This window comes from Callionymus lyra, chromosome 16 (assembly GCF_982586985.1).
Source record: "Callionymus lyra chromosome 16, fCalLyr1.hap1.1, whole genome shotgun sequence".
Lineage (NCBI taxonomy): Eukaryota > Metazoa > Chordata > Actinopteri > Syngnathiformes > Callionymidae > Callionymus > Callionymus lyra.
In genome coordinates, this window is record NC_141833.1 from 17,030,303 (window position 1) to 17,053,659 (window position 23,357).

At 39.2% G+C, this 23,357-nt stretch overlaps 1 protein-coding gene across 1 annotated transcript; it reads left to right on the forward strand.

Annotated features, from left to right (window-relative positions):
• Positions 1-1,404: 1,404 nt before the first annotated feature.
• LOC148063984 (vang-like protein 2) lies at positions 1,405-23,049 on the forward strand. The gene is made up of 11 exons (XM_087811109.1): positions 1,405-1,501; positions 12,834-13,187; positions 15,451-15,574; positions 16,457-17,064; positions 17,141-17,274; positions 18,135-18,270; positions 18,344-18,587; positions 19,481-21,593; positions 22,549-22,584; positions 22,815-22,844; positions 22,933-23,049. Exons 2-8 carry the CDS (start codon positions 13,117-13,119, stop codon positions 19,739-19,741), a joined length of 1,578 nt encoding a protein of 525 aa, XP_087667235.1. The 5' UTR covers positions 1,405-1,501; positions 12,834-13,116; the 3' UTR covers positions 19,742-21,593; positions 22,549-22,584; positions 22,815-22,844; positions 22,933-23,049.
• Positions 23,050-23,357: the final 308 nt, after the last annotated feature.

Consider the following 23,357-nt stretch of genomic DNA (forward strand, 5'->3'; position numbering starts at 1 on the left):
ATGGGGGGGATAGTGGGGGTTAAGTGGGAGACGGGGGTTTAGCAAAATGGGGGTCATGGCTTCGCATATTCATCACTTTGGGATTTAAATTGATCTTTTATGTCCATCATAAATGACCTGGTTCTGACCAGAACATCAAAGTGTTCGGCTATCATTCTGGTTGCAGCAGAGTACCAGACGATGATGTTTAAATGAAGGTGAACTTTCCGGATTGGAAAATAAAGCAAGAAAGTTTGGAATTTAAATTTCCACATCAAACACAAGCAAGGAGATACAAATAATCTGTTGAATATACAAAACTACTTATGGAAGTAAATGTGTGTCATAAGACTTTTAATATGAATTACTAACAATGAATTTTCACAGCATCAAAGTCGGAGTTTGAATTTTAAAAAACGGCAAATTTCAAGCAGTTATTTCTTTAGCCGTCATTGTAGAAATAAATTCAGTTTAAATTCCATGTCAAGAAAATATTCAATGTTAACCATTAAATAAAGAACTTTGAATGTGAAACATTTAATTAAAAACAAAAACAAATTAAAAAAAATCTGAGAGAAGACAACAGTGTAAAAATAACTGTGCTTAAAATTTGATGGTTTTTAATATTCAATATCCGATTTTATTTTGATACTTTAAAAATTCAGTGTGACAAACTTACACAGATTTTTTTTACATTGAATATTTGATTAAATTTGACAAATTTTTTAAACATTTAATTAACACTGAAAATTATTTTTACCTTGTATTTTTTTACACATTGAATTTTAATCTTTATGTATTTCATCACTGAAAAAAATAAATTATGTCTTTAAAAAAAAAATCTAAGTCTGATTTTGATTAATTAAAAGTTTAGACTCAAATTCGGAAACTTTTATTGCTACTGTACACACCAGATGGGATTTATTTGTATTGTCAGTACAGAGTAAAATAATTAAAGAATACAACATAAGCAATATAAAAACAGAACCGAGCACCACGACAGCGAGTGTTATACGTTAATTTTCAAAGTCTGTTAACACTGATTTTTTTTTTTTTGCTGAATTTCTTTACATTGAATTTTGTCGAAACCTTTTTTTTCCTTTTAATGTTTTAACTTTTGATGCTGTAAAAATTCTGTGTTAGATATTAATTTCAAAGTTGACTTCCATAACTTCCGACACACAGAATAATTAAAGACCTAATTAAAAACGTAAATAATAATAAAAACCTGATTAATTTGGTTTTAAATCAGTTATAAAAAGACACAAACATTATTCGGTTTGTTAATCATTCGTTATACACGTCAATTTGTTTTATTTTTTATTTTTTTATTTTTTTTAAGCAAAATGAATTCCGGGTTTTTGTTTTGTCCCTCTCGGCTCCCCGTCCTCTCACACCCCGGTCTCGACCCCCCGGGGCGGGGAAGCAGAGGCGGGGTCAGAGGCGGGGCGCACGGAGCTTCGTCTGGCTGCAAAGAAAGTGGAAAGTGAGAGAAATACCTTGAATGGATCTTCACAAATAAGTAAGTGCTCTTTTTTTTTTTTAATTCCACTTAAACGTTCGTGAAAAGGCCGCTTTTGTGCTGGACTTCCGTGAGAGAGACGCGGCCGGAGCTGCTGCTGCTTCCCCGGAACAATGGAGGGAAGGACGCGGTGGTCGTTCCTTCGTCTTCTCCGAGGGAAGTTGCAGCCGCTATTGTCGCCGGAGCCACGTCGGTCTCGGGTCCACTTTTCACCGCCGAACCGCCGCGGTTTTCTTTTATCAAAATTCGCAATGGAACCGAGGAGATGCGAAGCGGTTCCGAGCATCCTCGGTCCAGCCTCTGGAGCTTCTCCACTCGAAACACTCGTTTCTGGTTCGGAGGGGGGGTCGAGAGTCGTTCTGGTTCCGGACCACCAGCGGCGGCCCTGGGAGTCTCCATTGTCCCCGGAGATCCTTGTTTATCTTCAGACAACAACACCAACCTTTTCCTTCTTTTTCTTTAAATTTCGTCCAGAAAAAGCCTTTTAATTTAACCGAAAATACAAGTTTAAACTGAAAACCTACTTAAAAGTAGTTGAAAGTATCTTCCTGTGGTTCTACTCGCTTTTTATTTAAAAAAAACAAAAACAAATGTGTTTTTAAAAAAACAAACTCGAACCAACAAGTGAATAATCAAAATCAGGGAAAAAACAAATAACTTTATCTTAAAATGGCCGCCAATTTAAATGAATAAAAATACAAAACTGAGTAGAAAAACATAACGTCGACAATTTTAAAATGAATTAAATGGTTATTATTATTTTTTATTATTTGGTTTGTGGATTAAAATGCTTTTTTAAACGGTTGTTCTCAAAAGAAAAGTTGTTGTTAGCTTTCTGGGCTAACAGTTAGCATACTCAAGTAATATACAGAATAATTAACTGCGAAAATACAAATTAAAAATATGTTTGTTTATTAAAATCTATGAATGATTTAATTTAAGCATCTTGTATTTTTTTAGGAATGTACTGAGAACATTGAATTGGGATTTGAATTCAGTCTCTCAGTGTCGTGTGATTTATTGTTTTTAAAACAAAAATCTGTTTAGCAACCAACTTGTTTAGTAAAGAAGAGTTTTTGTTTTAAAATACCTTTTGTTTATAGTTTTCATTATTATAAATGATCCTTCTAATACAAAAATATCAATAATAATACTTGTTAGCTTTTTGAGCTAATGGTTAGCATCCTTGAGTTATCAACATAAAAACTGACTGACAATATAAAACGTATTAAAGTAATAATAAAAACATTCCAATATAACTATTGTTAAAATTAACAGTGTGATGACATTTTATTATGCAGTTTCTCAAGAATATTTTTAGAATTTTTAAATTTGAATTAAAAAGATCTCGCGATATCATAATTTTTTTTTTCTTTTAATGAATTTAAGTAGCCAATGTTGAAAGTTTATATAAGAAAAATACATATTTACCTAAACAAACATATACATTTGACAAAACTATCTCTGAATATCTTGTCAAACATTATTTAAAAACCAAATCCAGCCAAAGTTGACAGTAAAGCAACCGACTTACTTATAAAGGAAGTATTTTATTTTAATACAATATATGTATATCACATTTTTCTACTTAATACAATGCTACGAATACTTTGTTTGCATCCCTCACAACTACATATATATATGTAAGTCAAAAATGTAAATCAAAGCTAAAGTAAAAAGAGCATCTGAATAAGCTTTTTTAAAGAAATTAATTTAACTCAACTTTATTTATAAAGCACTTTAAAAACAACAGCAGTTGATACAAAGTTCTGTACAAGAACATAAAAAAATAAGAACATTTAAAAACACACAAAAAAGTACCAAAGTAGACTCCCAAGAAAAATATCAGAATATTTCGCTAAATGATCGCAGTAATCCGACTTAAACCATCTCTGATTCTCTTTTAATCAAGACTTTAAAACCGAATTAAACACAAAAAATTGAAAAAGTTTTGATGTTGCGACTGTTTCAAATAATTTAAATGCTTTTTAAGCGCGAGTTGAAAGCCTGCAGTGCTTCAAACGTCGACTAATGTTTGTTGGACTGAGGCGTATAAGATGCCGTTAGAGTAAAACAAACAGGGGGAAACAAAGAGGCTCGTAAAAAAAGCCACCAGGTCTATAAAAGCTCGGCAGCAGAAAAGACCTGACTCTCCTCAGGCAGCTCTTTCTCAAAAAAAACCACAGTCATCTACGGCTTTGAAACTTTAGAACCCGAGAGCACTCGCGGCTTTTAGTTTGCTAATATTTTGGCAACGTATAAATCACCTCGGCCGTTTGTTGTGGAGGTCGCGCCGATGCTCGAGGAGCTCGAACCGCGACCTTTACATATGTAGGTTGATAATGACACGGTAGCTTCTTTTTTATCTGGTGAGATGCTGCTAGCGTGTTGGCGGTGTAGCCGCAAAGCTAATTCGCTAACGTTCTTTGTTGTTTTCTTTCTTATCTCTCCGTCTCACGGGGAAATCAAAATACTATCAAGGTAGTTTCTGTTTTATACAGTGGCTGTTATGAGGCGCGGAAGGAAGGAAAAATATAAAATGAACGAATACAATCAAGATGAAAGATTAAAATGTATAATTGTAATGTATATCCAGTAACTTATTTACATTTTAAAACTCCCCTTTTTACTGTTCGCCTAAATATTTATGAGGGGCAATAAATACTCACAAAAAAGTAATAAAAATATAAAGTCAACAGAAAAAATAATGGACATAAATACAAATTAAACTGGTTAGTTTCTACATTAGCGAGGGGTTTTGTTCACGTGTGAATCAAGCGGCCGAAATACAGTTGACGGTGAGAAAAAAAAATGTATCTGCAGTTTGTATGAAACAATTTACAGTTTAATACTCTGGATTAGGAGTGTGTATTGGCAAGAATTAAGGATATATGTGTAGTATTGTCGAGTACTTCACTCTGCTTTTGCAGAATTAACAGACCACATGACTCTTTACAAAGTCGTAACTGCTTTCATTTGTTTTCAAACCAAAAATACGTCCAAACATCAGCTTTAAAAGCTGCTATAGTCGGTGTATCCTCTTGTTCTCAGTCATTACCAGGATTTGTTGGAATTTCAATGTTCATTTAGATGCAAATAACATTGCCAATACACAAACTCCAGGGATATGTATTGACAATAATCTGACGATACAATATGTATCACAATACAGGGACAACAATACGATACTATAGTGATACTGTAGTAACAAGGATATATGTGTAGTATTGTCGAGTACTTGACTCTGGTGTTTCAGAATTTACAGACCACATGACTCTTGATGAAGTAGTAGCTGCTTTCATTTGTTTTCAAACCAAAAATACGTCCAAACATCAGCTTTAAAAGCTGCTATAGTCGTTGTATCCTCTTGTTCTCAGTCATTACCAGGATTTGTTGGAATTTCAATGTTCATTTAGATGCAAATAACATTGCCAATACACAAACTCCAGGGATATGTATTGACAATAATCTGACGATACGATATGTATCACAATACAGGGACAACAATACGATACTATAGTGATACTGTAGTAACAAGGATATATGTGTAGTATTGTCGAGTACTTGACTCTGGTGTTTCAGAATTTACAGACCACATGACTCTTGACGAAGTCGTAACTGCTTTCATCTGTTTTCAAACCAAAAATTACGTCCAAACATCAGCTTTAAAAGTTGCTGAAGTCGACTGTATCCTCTCGTACCCGGGCATCGCTGGGATCTGGCGGGATTTCATTGTTACTTTAGCGTCGGAGGACATTATGACCGCTGCCATCTAGCTGACGGACGTTTAATTGCGACACAAACATGAATAAACGATGTGAATATTTGCACGTGAGTTGTAAATAAAAGTCGAGGAGCCGGAGCCTATCCCAGCTTCTTTTAGGGATATTATATATTGAAATGTTTACCATAAAATAACCTCAAAAATCTAAACTTTGCTGTTGAATATATGTAAAAAACAGATGTATTTTGTTGAATGGAGGTTTTCTTACACCTTCATAGAGCGCTTTGGTTTGAAGTTTAAGATCTTCAGTAGGAAAGAATCTCTGTTTTTTTAGGTTTCAAACTCTTGCATGATCATCGTGAGAAGTATTCACGACTCATGAAACAAATCTTCCGACTTCCTTCCTTAAACGGACTTGTTTGAACGGTTCTGATTCGGGTCCAGTGGACGTAAACAAAGTTTGATTCAGAGGCTGAAGATGATCTTTTGATCCGGGCTCTTAAAACTCCTCCTGCGCCTCTGATGGAGCAGAACCAGAACCTCCCGAACCAAATCCAGATCAGCAGGAGTTTTTTTTTTTGCAGGAATGGTTCAGAGCCACCTGCTCATGTGGGTCCAGTTGCTGCTACTGTCACGGGCCCTAGTGTGTGTGTGTGTGTGTGTGTGGCCTGACGAGTGTGCGTGGACATATTTTCACAGTTGGTCCTCAGATGGTCGCAGAGATGGTCCGGGTTTGTTCTTCCGGGGGCGACAGCTGCTGACAAAATGTTTGACAGTTTCGACTCCGCTGAGAAAACAACTCTGAGCCCAGATTAAGGTCACATGATTTTTTATTTTAGTAAGTCGAGCTGCGCTTCCTGTCGGCGGCTTTATCTTCGGGTCGGGAACAGAAGACTGGATTATAATTTAGGATGTTTATAGTGTTGGTGACAACAAACACACACATGGACATGATAAAAAAGATTATTTTAATAACAACATAAGGTTTTTCTTAATTAAATGTAATTATTTATATGCGCACTGTAGTGTATTAATCACTTATTTCATCTTATAGGACTGTAAATATGTTGTATTTATATATATTTGATTTATTGTATTCTATAATATATATACTCGTATTTAAATAAGAATATTAGTAATGTTTTGTAAACTACGGTGGTTTAGCGTTTATTATGGCATTAGACCTCACTCTTTTTTAATTGTATTTTATTTTTATTTTATTATTTATTTCTTTTCACTTCTATTTTGGAGGAAAAGAGTCAATATAGGAAATTATTAAATAGTTTTATGTACGTGAAACACTTTAAATAAATTTAAAAAAAGTATATATATATATAATTAAAATTAAATAATTTGTTATTTATATTATAAAATCCGGAATATAAATATAAACGGTTCTAAAAAAATGACCATAAAATTAATAAATAAAAAATCCCAAAGACACAAATCTGATGTTTAAATGTTTTTTTAAATGGTGATTTATTTTATTCATTCGTTGACAAAAAAGTCAACATTTTTGCGCGACCGTAAAATAATTAGTTGCTAAATAAATTGTTTAAAATTGATGTTAAAAAAAGATCAAATGGACACTTGACTAGTAGTTGAAAGTAGTCTCGTCAAAAAGTTTTGAGATTTTCAGTTTTATTCTAGTACAGAACTTAAAATTCAATTGTAAAATAAAATAAATAATTTAATAAAAACTCTTTATAAAAACACAGTTGTAAAAGTTTTAAAGCTTTTTAGATATTTCGACGTTTTAATCACAAAAGTACAAGTAGTTGAAAGTAGTCACATCAAAGAGAAAGTATTTAAATTCAATAATAAAATTTAAAAAATCATCTTAATAAAAAAAATATTTGTAAAAAGTTGTAAAAGTTTGAAAACTGGTTTTAAGAGTGTTTTCAGATATTTTGACGTTTTGATCATAACTAGTAGTTGAAAGTAGTCAAATCAAAGAGAAAGTATTTAAATTCAATAGTAAAAATAAAATAAAACATCATCTTAATATAAAACACATTTGTTAAAGTTTTAAACCTGTTTGAAGAGTGTTTTCAGATATTTTGATGTTTTCATCACAAAGGTGACCATATATATATATATATATATATTTTTCTAATTTGTTATTTCTGGAATAACAAAAACAGAAAGTCATTCTCATGGAGCTCATTGTAACTTTTGAGAAAGCAAAACAAAAGTTTTCATGTTAATGTTGTTTGTGAGTAAGTGGCTTCAAAAGCACTGCAGGGATATTTGGCTTCAGTTGATGATGAAGACAACTTCTCCATTAATGGAAGGAGTCCAAGTGTTTCATCTCAGACCACACACACACACACTCTCACAAACACACACACACACACACACAGACACACACACACACGATGATTAACACGCCGTCACACACAAGAATGTGCGTCTCGGCGAAGAGTGAGTCGTCTTCTGACTCCACTTATGAGTTCACCTCACGAGTGTTCTTCGCCTCTTAATGACCGCTGTGGAACATCTGCGTCGCGTCAGCAGCTCTTGTGTTCATCACCATCATCAGAGTCGACGAGTGTCTGCTCCACCGAGGAGGTGGTTTTTAAGAGACACTCGGAAAAACAAAAAAAAAAATGCCCGAAAGAAATTCCATGGGGTGGAGATCCGTCGACGGCTTGCGGTGGGAACTGAAGTCGATGTGACGATAAAACGATAAGTGGAAAAATGAGACGATGTGGAAAAACATATTTGAAAAAAAAAACAGGAGGAAAATATTAAAGTGATGTTTGTTTGTTGGACCACGATGTCAACAAAGTATCTTCAATTGGAATTGGAATATAAAGTATCCTCTCGTCCTCAGTCATCTATAAGCCAAAAAAAATGTGTTTCAACGATGTCAACAAAGTATCTTCAATTGCAATTGGAATATAAAGTATCCTCTTGTCCTCAGTCGTCTATGAACTTAAAAAAATTAAGTGTTTCATCGACGTCAACAAAGTATCTTCAATTGCAATTGGAATATAAAGTATCCTCTCGTCCTCAGTCGTCTATAAGCCAAATAAAATCAAGTTTTTCATCGATGTCAACAAAGTATCTTCAATTGGAATTGGAAAATAAAGTATCCTCTCGTTCTCAGTCGTGTATAAGTCAAATAAAATCATGTTATTAATCGATGTCAACAAAGTGTCTGAAATTGCAATTGGAATATAAAGTATCCTCTCGTCCTCAGTCGTCTATAAGATTAAAAGAATTAAGCGTTTCATCGACGTCAACAAAGTATCTTCAATTGCAATTGGAATAAAGTTTAGAAAAAAATCAAGATAAAAGATTTGAATGGAAAAAAAAACTTGTTAGGCAGTATCTTTATAACGTTTTAAACAGCATTAAATTCATTTATTTGAAACAATTGAAAAATAAGTCCATTATTAGTATTAAATACATTTTACACAATTCTAAAAAGTATGAGCACCTGATATGTATGATTTAATGTTGGATTTGGAAACATGTATTTATTTATAATAAATCATGAATAAATATATTTTGTTCATGACATGTTTTTTAAAAATCAGTACAATGGGAGTCGAGGAAAGTTTTCAATGGGGAAAAAAGTCATGTTTATTTTATGTTTAAAACATTAACTTGTGTCAAGTTTTCCTTAAATCTAAGTTATAACTTTTGTTATCTTTAATATTTACATTTTTCTTGATTCATTTAGTTTCAAATGGCATTTAAAAAGTATTTAGAAAGTGTTGTATTTAATCGAGTTGTAGCAACCCTGGGTATAAAATACCTTACATTTTGAGCGTGGCATGTGTGACTGTTTTTCGTCGTCCGGCCAACGAGGTCTCGGGACACATTCTTGAAAACGCCGTCGTTCTGACGAACAGTGGCGTCTTTCGGCCGCGGTTCGAGACGCTGCGAGTGAATCAGTTGACATGAATTTAACATAAGTGGTTGTTGTGAGGCGGTCAGCGGAGCGCCACTGAATAGGAAACCCGACCCCCTTTTGCCGGACCACACCCCCCGGCAGATCCGGTGTCCCCTCCGTGTCCTGGCTGTCATGTCCCGTTCTTTATTTTGGTTCTGAAAAACATTGATACTCTGTTGGAAGTGATTGACACTGATGTCATCCGGCACCAGGACCCCACCCTCCTCGCTGTTCATCCCCTTTATTGTCCTAAAACCTGAACTTCAACTTCAGCTCCAGTACGTATACATTTACATATTGTCACGGTGGTCATAATGTTACGGCTTAGATGGACCCAGTAAAGTTAAGGAGATTTTAGTCTTCTGGCGATAATTCAAGGATTTGGTAGAAATAACGTTGAATTGCGATTTCATTTTTAAATATTTTTTTAGCTTTTATTTATTTACTTTTTTAGATATTGTGATCCATAATGTGTATATAGTAAGACCTTTAGTAACACACACTTAGAATAGACATTACAACAAATGATTATAAATATCACAAAATTACATGTTAAAATCTAAATGAAAATAAATGATTCACTACTTCAATATTTTATTAACATTCACTGAAACTAAAGTGCAAAATAACGAAGAATTTGGTAAAGTAATGTATTGCGTAATGGTATTTTTGCTATATTTATTGTATAAGTATAAAAGAGAAAAAACTTTACTCTGTCCACTTTTGTTTCTGTCGCCACCTACTGTAGACTTGGCATAATACTTTATTTACTTTTCATAAATTGTAGCCTCTGGTATTTGAAAATTGTTTTTACTAAATGGGGATGTCGATAAATTGTTACGCCTGGGCTACAACAAATGACTGTAGTGTGAGGAGTTCCTGGAGTGTCCCTGGTTAGCTGGGATTAGCAATAATATTTGGAAGAATATGTTGAAGATATAGGTAAATTCTGAGCCAGTCTTTATCCAAAAACATTTTTGGCCTTGTTATTGGCAAGAATCTGGCGTAACAATATGTGTCACGATAAATCGACAACTATACGATATATTGTGATACTGCAGTAACAAGGATATATGTGTAGTATTGTCGAGTACTTGACTCTGGTGTTACAGAATTTACAGACCACATGACTCTTGACGAAGTCGTAACTGCTTTCATTTGTTTTCAAACTAAAATATGTCCAAACATCAACTTTAAAAGATGCTGGAGTCACTGTATCCTCTCGTCCTCAGTCATCGCCAGGATTTAATTGTTCCTATAGATAGATGGATAAATTGTGAAGGATGTCACGATTGCTGCAATCCATCCACCGTAATTTTTTCTACTGTATCCTCTCGTCCTCAGTCATCACTGGGATTTTCCAGGATTCAATTGTTCTGTGAGCCGCGTAGGACATAATTACACCTGCCATCTAGTGTCCGGAGGTTCAACTGCAACCAAAAACTGAAGAAACGCGGCGAATATTTGGTTGTTAATTGTAAATAGAAAAATACAATTACTTTATTCTACACACACTTTATCAAAATATAAAACACAAAATAATTATGATAAACATAAACAGACCACATGACTCTTGATGAAGTTGTAACTGCTTTCATTTGTTTTCAAACCAAAATATGTCCAAACATCAGCTTTAAAAGCCACTATAGTTGATTGTATCCTCTCATCCTCAGTCGTCCAAAAGCCAAAAAAAGAAACCCCATTAAATTACAGTACGGTTGTTGGGGGGGGTGCGATATTTAGGTGCATCGATATTGTTTTACACACCTGGAGAGTCTAACACTTTCTTCAAACTAGCATTAAGCTATATAAGCTAAACATTAGCTCAACCACACTGACGAAGGAGGATCAGGAGATAAACTCATGTAGCAACTTTCTTCCTCCAGATCTCAGAAGAATTGAAAGTTTGAAACTCGATCCAAGATGAAGTCGTTCTTGCAGTCGACCCCCCCGACCCCCCAGCCCACCTTCCCACTCCCCCTTCGTTCCCTTCTTGTTCCCACTAGCCCCGCCCCCTTTTATCAATTAACCAGCGTGACAGAGCGACATCCGTCACGTCGCCGCCTCTCTTTCCAACATCTCCGTCAGCGAGGGCAGCGCAGGGTCGTGTTACCACGGCAACCCTCAACCTCCAACACCCCTTCCACCCCCCCAGACCGAACGCCCCCCTCTTTCATCGCCATGGCAGCGCCCCGGCTCGGTTACCGGGGCGACGGGAAGAGCGCGGGGGGGAATGTGAGCCGGCGAGGGAGGAGGAGGCCAAACTAGTTTAGTGAAAACACAGTAATGCAATATGGCCGCTTTTGTGCGCCGGCTAGCGTCGGCTAAAGATCACTTCTGGTGCGGCGTGATGATTAACCTCGGCCACGGTGAAAACACACACACACACTCCTGAGATTAGGAGCGAGTGTGTGTCAGTGGGCGGAGCCTAATTCACTTTCTGGGAGTAGAACTATGGAAGTATATCAGAATATTTAATAGTTTCAAGTGCTGAGACTTTTCTTATTGAAATGTTGTTTTTTTAATCATTGTTTTGATTGTTTATTCTTCTATATTGAAAGCTTGATTTTTATCTAATCATTTATTCAATAGTTTATATATTTAAAGAAAATCAACATGGTCCTAATCCGGGCGAATCTACGCATCAGACCAGGAAGTCCTGAAAACATTCATCTTTGAGTAAAGAGTCGAATAAAAATAAATAAATGAAATCCCTGTGACTCACAATGAGTCCTCCAGACCCGACTCTCTCACAGTGCAAACCAGGTTTAACCTCCTGAAAAAGTTTGATAGAATTCCTAACTAAATAAAGATAAAGGCATGAGACATTTTATATATAGAGAATGTCTTAAGCAGATTATATAGTTGGACTTAAGGATGTAAGAAAATGTCATTTTAATTATACTTCTTTTATGATTTATATCTAAATAAAGTGTGTATAAAATGCCATTAACTACAAATTTTGAGTGTTTTTCGTGTAGTAATTAAACCTACAACCACTAGATGAGAATCATTACGTCCTTCTCATCTAAAGGAACACTGAAATCCCGGCCATGACCGAGTACGAGAGGATACAGTCGACTCCAGCAGCTTTTAAAGCTGATGTTTGGACATATTTTGGTTCCAAAACAAATGAAAGCAGTTACGACTTCGTCAAGAGTCATGTGGTCTGTAAATACTACAACACCAGAGTCAAGTACTCGACAATACTACACATATATACTTGTTACTACAGTATCACGAATCACGATATATCGTATTGTTGTCCCTGTATTGTGATACATATCGTATCGTCAGATTCTTGTCAATATATATCCCTAGAGTTTGTGTATTGGCAATGTTTTTGCAGCTGAATGAACATTAAAATTCCCCAAAATCCTGATAATGACTGAGAACAAGAGGATACAGTGACTCCAGCAGCTTTTAAAGCTGATGTTTGGACATATTTTGGTTCCAAAACAAATGAAAACAGTTACGACTTCAGTCAAGAGTCATGTTGTCTGTAAATTCTACAACACCAGAGTCAAGTACTGGACAATACTACACATATATCCTTGTTACTACAGTATCACGATATATCGTATCGTGATATATATCGTGACATGTCCTAGCTGGAGTCTCGAGTACAGCAACAGGAAGTGACGTCGTCTTCACGTGATGTTTTTGTGTCTAAAGATTGACTAATTGCTGTGTTTCTCCTGCAGATCCTGGCCTCATCTCTCTCCTGTCTCCCTCTCCTCCTCTTCCTCCTCCTCCTCCTCTCTTCGGCCTCCCCCGCTCTCCCCCTTCTCTCCCTCCCCCTCCTCGCCGGCCTCCAAGATAGATTCCCTCAGGAGCAAAGTTGACCTGCTCAAGCTGCCGCTGCCGCTCTCCGGCAAGTCCATCTCGGAGCGCAAGAGTCAGCTGGGCGGCGTCGGGCGGCCGTGCGGCCCGGGCGGAGGCGTCGGAGGCGGGGCTCGTAAAGTCCGCTCACCCCCGACCCGAGACATGGACAACGAGTCGCAGTACTCGGGCTACTCGTACAAGTCATCCCACTCCAGGAGCTCCCGCAAACACAGGTAGACGCCGCGGCGTTTTAACTTTTTTCCCCTGGTTCAGATGTTAACCAGCGAGACCACCCACAGGCCACCGTCTCCTCCAGCTCTAGTGTCGACTTGTCGGCCTGACGACGTGTCGCCGCATGTTTGATTTAGTTTCCTTCGACTCCAGAGAACCTGATGTCACCGAACACTGTTGTCGCATTAGCTGCTACTTCTGTGACTAAACTACTGAAGATACACACATACATGAATACAATGATCTGCTCACAGACACACACTTGCAAACACACACAAATGAACAGAATGATCTGCTCAACGACACACACTTGCAAACACACACAAATGAACACAATGATCTGCTCACAGACACACACTTGCAAACACACACAAATGAACACAATGATCTGCTCACAGACACACACTTGCAAACACACACAAATGAACACAATGATCTGCTCAACGACACATACACACACACATTAATACAATGATCTGCTCAGACACACACACATGCATGAACACAATTATCTGCTCACAGACACACACTTGCAAACACACACAAATTAACACAATGATCTGCTCAACGACACATACACAAACACATTAACACAATAATCTGCTCACAGACACGCACTTGCAAACACACACATGAACACAATGATTTGCTCGACGACACATACACACAGACACATTAACACAATGATCTTCTCAGACACACACACACACATGAATACAATGATCTGCTCACAGACACACACTTGCAAACACACACAAATGAACACAATGATCTGCTCAACGTCACATACACACACACGCATTAACACAATAATCTGCTCACAGACACACACTTGACCACACACATGAAAGCAATTACCTGCTCAGAGACACACACATGCACACGATTGTCTGCTAACAGACACACAAATGCACATACACACATGAAAACAATTATCTGCTTACAGACACACACATGCACACACACACTTTAACACAGTTATCTGCTCACAGACACACATTTGCGCACACACATGAACACAATTATCTGCTCACAGATACACACATGCACACAATTGTCTGCTAACAGACACACACAAGAATACACTGATTTGCTCACAGATAGTGACATAAACACAATAATCTCATCACAGACACACACATGCACACAATTGTCTGCTCACAGATACACACACAAGCACTGATCTTTCCACAGACACACACATGCACACAATTGTCTGCTCACAGATACACACATAAGCACTGATCTTTCCACAGACACACACATGCACACAATTGTCTGCTCACAGATACACACATAAGCACTGATCTTTCCACAGACATACAAATGCACACAATTGTCTGCTCACAGATAGACACATAAATACAATGATCTTATCACAGACACACACATGCACACAATTGTCTGCTCACAGACCCATAGAACACAATCATTTGCTCACCAACACTCGCATACACACAATTATCTGCTTACACACGCACAATTGCCTAATCACAGACACTCGCATACACACAATGATTTGCCCACAGACACACAAACACACATGCAAACAATGGTCTCCTCACTGAAACCCACAAAAAAAAACACACATATGAACACAATCGTTCGCTCACAGACACACATGCACACAATCTGACGCACACATGCACACAATTATTGCTGAGATACCCACTTACCCACTTACAACAATCTGCCCCCACACATACACACACGCACACAAATCTGCTCACAGACACACCTGTACACAATTATTTGCTCAAAGAGACACAAAAAAAGAAAACACATATGCACACATTTGCTGAGAGACAAACAATCACACAAAATACTTCACACACACACACACAATTATGTATTGTAACACACAAGGAAACACAATTAACTATGCTCTCACTCAAACACACACATTCATGCTGGACATGCAGGACTTATTCATACAAACACACAGTCGTCTGGAAGTAATCACTGTTAGGCAGTAACACACACACACACACACACACACAAACTGATACACGCAAATGCAAACAATCTCTTCCCTTTGCTCTCATGTTGAGACAATCTCACACACACACAGAAACGATTTCCAGTTGTGTTTTTTTGTAGCTGAAACACACACTCACAAACCACTTGTGTACTACTTGGCGTACACAAACAGACACACACACACAGACAGAAAGGGAAAGGAAGAGATTAACCCAAAGAAATGACACATGAAAAAGTGACACATTTGAGGTCTGACGAGTGTGTTTTTGTGTGTTTGTTCTCCAGGGAGCGGCGGGACCGTCATCGCTCCAAGAGCAGAGATGGAAGCAGCCGCGGAGACAAGTCGGTGACCATTCAGACGCCTGGCGAGCCGCTGCTGGACGCCGAGTCGACGCGAGGAGAGGAGCGGGTCAGTACAGCTCTCGGACACCAGAGGGCGCTGTCGCTTGTATTGAAACTTAATTTAAATGTACTGTATTTTCCGGACGATAAGTCGCAGTTTTTATCATAGTTTGGCCAGCGATTTATGTGTGAAATTATTCACACATTATTACCGGTATATCATTACACATGTTATTTTCACAAAAACCGCAAGAGGGCGCTCTAGGCCTGTATTGATAATTTCGACTTAGAAGAGGAAGCGCCGCATCTTCTACCTCCGGAGTTAGCGGATTTGTTTAAAAGTGACACCGAGGATGAAGATTTCATTGGATTTTAGTTATTCAGAGTTACACGGATGGTTTGGTAAACTTCTTAGCATGTTATTTATGCTATAGTTATCTGAATAACTCTTAATATGTTATGTTAACATACCAGGTTCTCAGTTGTGTAACGTAACATACAGTACAATTATTCAGCCTGTTGTTGCCTCTATTCTGTTTTATTTTAAATTGCCTTTCAAGATGACATGTCTGTTCTTGGTGTTGGATTTTATCAAATAAATTTCCCCCAAAAATGCAACTTATACTCCAGTGCGACTTATATATGTTTTTTCCTTCTTTATTATGCATTTTATGACTGGAGCGACTTGTACTCCGGAGCCACTTATAGTCCGGAAAATACGGTAACTCTTTTAGGCGAAATAGTAAAAATCACACTTCACTAGGAGTGTGTATCGGCAAGAATATAGCGATACGATACAACGGTATGTCAACTGTATCCTCTCGTCCTCAGTCGTAGTCGGGATCTCGCATGATTTTGTTGTTCCTTGCATCTTAATGATTAGAAAAGCCAAAAATATTTTTTTCTTTTGTCGAGAAGTTTTCCGTCCTCACCCGTCTTCCTCCGACAGGATGACAACTGGGGCGAGACCACCACGGTGGTCACGGGCACGTCGGACCACAGCATCTCCAACGAGGACCTGACCCGCCTCACCAAAGACCTGGAGGAGTCCACGCCGCTGGAGTGCAAGCGCTTCATCGGGCCGGCGCTGGGCGGCGTCCTGAGCTTCTTCGCCCTGGTCACGCCGCTCGCCTTCCTCATCCTGCCGCAGGTCCTGTGGCGGGACTCCCTGGAGACGTGCGGGACCCCCTGCGAGGGTCTTTACGTCTCGCTGGCCTTCAAGCTGCTGGTGCTGCTCATCTCCTCCTGGGCGCTGTTCCTGCGGCCCCCCAGGGCCACCCTGCCCCGCTTCTTCGTCTTCCGCTGCCTCCTGATGGTCCTGGTCTTCCTGTTCGTGGCCTCGTACTGGCTCTTCTACGGGGTCCGGGTGCTGGAGCCGCGCGAGAGGGACTACAGGGGCATCGTGGAGTACGCCGCCTCGCTGGTGGACGCGCTGCTCTTCATCCAGTACCTGGCTCTGGTGCTGCTGGAGGTCCGACACATGCAGCCGGCCTTCTGTCTCAAAGTGGTCCGCAGCACCGACGGGGTCAGCAGGTTCTACAACGTGGGCCACCTCAGGTGAGACCCCCGGGTTTATATCTAGGACACCAACATGTTCAAGAGGTGATCATCGCTTAAACTCACTGTGTTCCAGCGTCCAAAGAGCCGCGGTCTGGGTCTTGGACCGGTACTACAACGACTTTCCCGTCTACAACCCGGCGCTGGTCAACCTGCCCAAGTCCATCCTGTCCAAGAAGATGACGGGCTTCAAAGTTTACACGCTCGACGGTACGAGAACCTTTGTTGTCGACTAGAACTAGAAGATTAGTGTCACAATGTTGACTTTTCAAATGTTGATGCATAATTTAATTTAATTTTTTTTTTTTTTTCATGCATTAAAACTGTTTTTGAATAATTATAAATACATTATTTATTTATTTTAAAGATATATGTTTAATTTATTTATAATTTATGTAAAAAATCAATAAAGGTTGATTTGAATTAATTGAATATAAAAATATATATATTTTCAAAATAAATTCATTTTCTTTTATACATAGAGTTTGATTTATCTAATTCAAATACATTTAAAAAATATATTTTTTCTATAGTCAATACTTGTAGCCTTTTAAATTCAATATAGAATGTTTGTACAAAAGTTCCACTGCTTTGGTTTTCGGTATTGATATGAAACATTTGATTTAGAAAATGTATTTTAAAATCAACATAAAAAGAATATATTTATAATAAAATAAGTCATTTTGTAAATATTAGAATTTTTAAATTAATTTATTTAAAAAAAAACATTCAAATTATTGAATTTAAATTAAATGAAAAACAAGTTTTTTACATTTGAACTGTTAAATTCAACCATATGTACTGATTGTATTGATATACTTTCGTACAGCGCCTCCATGTGGTTCAGGAATGAATTGCACCTTCATCTACTTGGAGCAAATATCTAATAAACTTATTTACTATGAACTTTAAGATACAATTGTTTATTAAGGAATGATAATATACTTTTATTTCAAAGGAAAAATTAACTTCTAACTCAACTAACAACACTTCACTCCCTCTCTGTGAACTCAGCAGATGAGACTTGTCAAGCGTTACAGTTCAAAGTTAACATCTTTCTCCATCTCCAGAAAACCCCACCAACAACTCCGGCGGTCAGTCTCGAGCCATGATCGCCGCCGCCGCCCGACGGAGAGACAACTCTCACAACGAGTTCTACTACGAGGAGGCGGAGATGGACCGCAGGGTCCGCAAACGCAAGGCCAGGTACGCTGGACCAGGACCATCGTTTCCTCCTCCTCCATCTTCTCCATCTTCTCTAACACACACTCGTCTCCAGGCTGGTGGTGGCGGTGGAAGAAGCCTTCACGCACATCAAGCGTCTGCACGAGGAGGAGATGACCTCGTCCCCCAAACACCCCCGAGAGGTGATGGATCCTCGAGAGGCGGCTCAGGCCATCTTCGCCCCGATGGCCCGCGCCATGCAGAAGTACCTGAGGACCACCAGGCAGCAGGCCTTCCACAGCATGGAGAGCATCCTGACGCATCTGCAGTTCTGCATCACACACAACATGACACCCAAGGTCAGACTCGCACCACTCACACAATCATCTGCTCACAGATACACACACGCAAACACACACCTGCACACTATCATCTGCTCATAAACACACACCTGCACACAATCATCTGCTCACCGACGCACACAAACAAACACACACCTGAACACAATCATCTCCCCACAGACACACCTGAACACAATCATCTAACCACAGACACACACAAACATACACCTGCACACGGTCATCTGCTCACAGACACACACCTGAACACAATCATCTCCCCACAGACACACACCTGCACACAATCATCTCCCCACAGACACACACAAACACACGCCTGCTCACAGACACACACCTGAACACAATTGTCTCCCCACAGACACACAAAAAAACACAAATCGCACACAATCATCTCCCCACAGACACACACACAAACAAACACCTGAACACAATCATCTCCCCACATACACACACACACAAACACGCACATGCACACAATCATCTCCCCACAGACACACACAAACGCACACATGCACACAATCATGTCCCCACACACAAACGCACACCTGAACACAATCATCTCCCCACAGACGCACACCTGAACACAATCATCTCCCAACAGACACACACACAAACGCACCTGAACACAATCATCTCCCCACAGACACACACACAAACGCACACCTGAACACAATCATCTCCCCACAGACACACACACACAAACGCACACCTGAACACAATCATCTCCCCACAGACACACACAAAAACACACCTGAACACAATCATCTCCCCACAGACACACACACAAACACACACCTGAACACAAACATTTTTAAAATAAAATGTGTTAAAAGAACTCGTGTTGTGTACTATTGTGGGTCTAAACGATTCCGTTTCGTTCCCCCCTCCTGCAGGCCTTCCTGGAGCGCTACCTCTCGCCGGGGCCCACCATGCAGTACCAGCAGCAGAACGGCAGGGGTCGCCAGTGGACGCTGGTGAGCGAGGAGCCGGTGACGTCGGCGCTGCGTCAGGGTCTGGTCTTCTCCATGCGTCGCCTGGACTTCTCGCTGGTCGTCACGGTGACGCCGCTGCCCTTCCTGCGCCTCAGCGAGGAGTTCGTGGACCCCAAGAGCCACAAGTTCGTGATGCGGCTTCAGTCCGAGACGTCGGTGTGATGACGACCCCCCACCCCTAAAACTAACCCCCCCCCCTGAACCACGAGGACCCCTTTCATTTCTCGAGGAACCTTTTTTTTTCTTTGTGACCACTGGACTATTTTAAATCGCTGAGTCAGCATCGGCGATGACATCACATCCTGTGAAGCAGGTCGACCGCAGAGTTCCTGTTTGTGACTCTTGCTAACTGAGAATGTAGCTCTGGATTATTAACACTTCCTCCTCCTTCTTCTCCTTCTTGACCTTTTTTTAACGCGGAGGAAGATTTCGGAGCTTTTGTTTTTTTGTTTTTTTTAGCCGACTCATCGTTTGTTTTTACACATGGAAGAAAAATGATGGAACTTTTCTGCCGACCAATAATCTTCACTGTAGGACTCGTTTACCTCGCGATGAAACCCCCGCCTCCCCTCCTCCGCTGCCTTAAAGTCGTGAAGAAATGTTTCAAAAACTGCATTTATTTCGCTTTTTTTAACGTTTCTGCTTCCCAAGGAACTCTGGGAATTATCGGTAATCGGTACGTGACTTGACTCTGGTCTCGCCCGGACGCGTCCACGCCTCTCTTTTTGTCATTTTAACAGTTAATTTGGAAGGTTTGAAGCCTAAAAAAGTATTTAAAGGGATTTTTTGATCATATAAATACAAAAAAAACTACTTTTCTCTCGGGAAAACTCAAGCGAGAGAACATCCGATGTGTAATTTCATGCTTTTGGCAACAGATTGTCGTGAAAAAGAAGAAAATATGTGTAAAATGGTTACGGTTTTCAATTGTATTGCGACCATATGATCCCTTTTTTCACTAAATCAGAAAACCTTTTAATGAATCCCTTGCATGTGTCGTCACGACAACAGTTTTTAATTTTTAAATTAATTATTAAATGTTAAAACCACGTTTTTTAGAGGATTTTCTGGTCAATTTAGATGTATTATCTTCACAGAGGGACGTGTCCACGAAACCATTGTTTCAAGTCTTTATTTTTATTTTGAGAATTGTCGCTTTAATATAAAAAAACTGAGCGTCGACATAAGAAGCTAAACAGAGGAATATGCTGAAAAGAAAGATGTAAAAGACTGTTTGTTTTTAAAGAAAAGTTGATGATTTCTGTCGATCAAAAACCTGTTTTTTTTTTAATATTGTGTCCACATGATGACATTTTCATGTTTTCAATGCTTTTCATCTCTTTTTAAAAACACTCCACACACACACTGGTCAGGATCCAGAGCCTTGAAGAACAAGCGATTGTCGTGGTTTCACTTCTGAACCGAAAACCTCCCAGAGACGATGATTCTCAGCAACGTTATCTTTTTGTTGCAAATAATCATTTTAAATCCAACGCTCGCTTCCTAAACGATGCAACTCTGCAAGCGTCCGTGACGACCGCGACTTCGATCCCACATCCACTTCTTCGAGTCTCGACCGCCTCGAGGACGAGCGGTACGTGACGGTAGCGACGGCCTTAATTCCCGACTCCCCTCGAACGCGCCACGGACCCTGACGGTGCCTCAAGTGACGAGTCCGGGGAGGTCGTAGCTGTTTTGATAACTGTAGCTGTGAAGAGCTTTTTTTTTTTTTTTTTTCACGATTAAACTGTTTTTACTTTCTACCACCTTGTTGTTCTCACTTCCTGTCTCAGTGGGGAGAGGAGGGGGGTGAGGGGGTGGGGGGGGGTGCGGTTTTGGACGGAGAGTCGCGGACTTCCTCGTCTTCTCGCTTCAGTCAAATTTCGTCTGAAAACGAACTCCAGCTGTTGATTTGTTTCTGGGGTTCGAGGACCGGATCATGATCTGTTTGGTTCTGGACGGGCTGCTGCTGCTGTACGGCGTGGTGCTGACCGTGCTGTACTGCAAGCTGAGGGTGAGTCCACCGCGTCTGCACTCGCCTCACGACCACTGACTTTCGGGCCACAGGTGTTGACCAGTGAGATGTGCGACATTTTTGTTCCGTGAGATTGTTGCGATCATGAAAATACAGTGAGAGAAGCAAATGTATCCGCAGTTTGTTGGATACATTTTAGACAGTTTAATACTCATCAATACTCTGGATTAGGAGTGTGTATTGGCAAGAATTAAGAATATATGTGTAGTATTGTCAAGTACTTGACTCTGGTGTATTTACAGACCACATGACTCTTGACAAAGTCGTAACTGATTTAATTTGTTTTTTAAACCAAAATATGTCCAAACATCAGCTTTAAAAGCTGCTGGATTCCGCTGTATCCTCTCATCCTCAGTCATCTACGGGATAACATTGTCGCTTTAGCCTCGGAGGATGAAATTAAACATCCAGCCACTAGATGGGAGCAGTTATTACAAAAATGAACAAACACAGTGTATGTTTACAAGTAAGGTGATTTAAATTATTATAAATAATTAATATTAATCCAATTAATTTGATGTATATTTTATTTAAATATAAACCATATAATAACTATGACAAACATAATTAAAGCCACAAAGAAAAACAATATTTTTGAACAAGAAAAATCCAAAATATTCAAAAATATTGTGACATATCTGGTAAATATTTTCTTACATCCCTTTACTGTGGATGTCAAGTGTGTGAGATGAGGATCAGCTTCTCCAATTCTGAGACCATGGTTCTCAATAACAAAAAAAGGTACGACAGGTTTTGTTCATGAGTACAGAAGAGCCGAGCCAGAAGACTTAACTTACCGATGGTTAGATTTTCCACTTTTGAGGGTGTTTGTTGAGAACCGTGAGGAGGCCCCGGGTCAGACCCAGGACACTGAACGATGGATGTACTGAACTCCCAGAAGAATTATTGCTTGTGTGTCGCTTGTGTGTTTCAGCGCAATAACTCGAGGAATCACCTGAGCAACCTGGAGGTAACTTTTCTCGAGCTTCATCCTCTTTCGGCAGGAAGTCGTCGAGCTGCCTCTCGTTTCCTGTCGCCAATTTCTAATAGTTTGTGCAAACTCACTTCCTGTCGTTTAGAAGAAGCTGTCGAGAGAAGCAACTCAAATATTCATCATTTAAAAGTTTTTTTAGCACCGACAGCCTGATTGAAATGTAAAAAAGTGTTGATGGAAAAAGTGTAATATTTTCTCTCCGACAGAGACAACGTACAGACGATGCCACATACATTGTGAGACTTTATATAATATTAAGGATTAAATGTATATGATTTAATTTATTGTGTTAATGTGTGTGTGTGTGTGTGTGTGTGTGTGTAGGGTTTGTCCGCGCCCAGCTGCGACACCTATGAGACGATTCATGACAAGAAGAAAAGCAAAAAATAAATCAACCGTTTCCTGTTTTACTTCTGTTAAATAATAAAGTCTGACGTCAAACCTTGTTTGGAATTTATTGACACTAATGGATGAACTTTACCATCGTCATCAACATCTTCATCATCTTCATCATCATCATCAACTATTGACTATTGATACAGTTGCTGAGAGGAGATCACTGAACAAACTACTGTCCATCATGGACGATGACAGTCATCCTCTCAACACTGTCATCAGTGAGCAGAGAAGCAGATGAAGCACGAATGCTCCTACCCAGGTGCAAAACAAATAGACTCAAGGACTCATTCATTCCTCGGGCTATTAAATTGTACAATTCTGAGTTCGGGGGCAGGAGTGGAGTGAGAGTA

What these genes read in the sequence shown, in the direction of transcription:
- LOC148063984 (XM_087811109.1), top strand. Translation starts at nt 13,117, where the DNA reads ATGGACAACGAGTCGCAGTACTCGGGCTACTCGTACAAGTCATCCCAC. An exon ending in GTCCGCAAACGCAAGGCCAG is followed by an intron (nt 18,271 to 18,343) that starts GTACGCTGGACC and finishes ACTCGTCTCCAG; the next exon opens with GCTGGTGGTGGCGGTGGAAG. An exon ending in CACACAACATGACACCCAAG is followed by an intron (nt 18,588 to 19,480) that starts GTCAGACTCGCA and finishes CCCCTCCTGCAG; the next exon opens with GCCTTCCTGGAGCGCTACCT.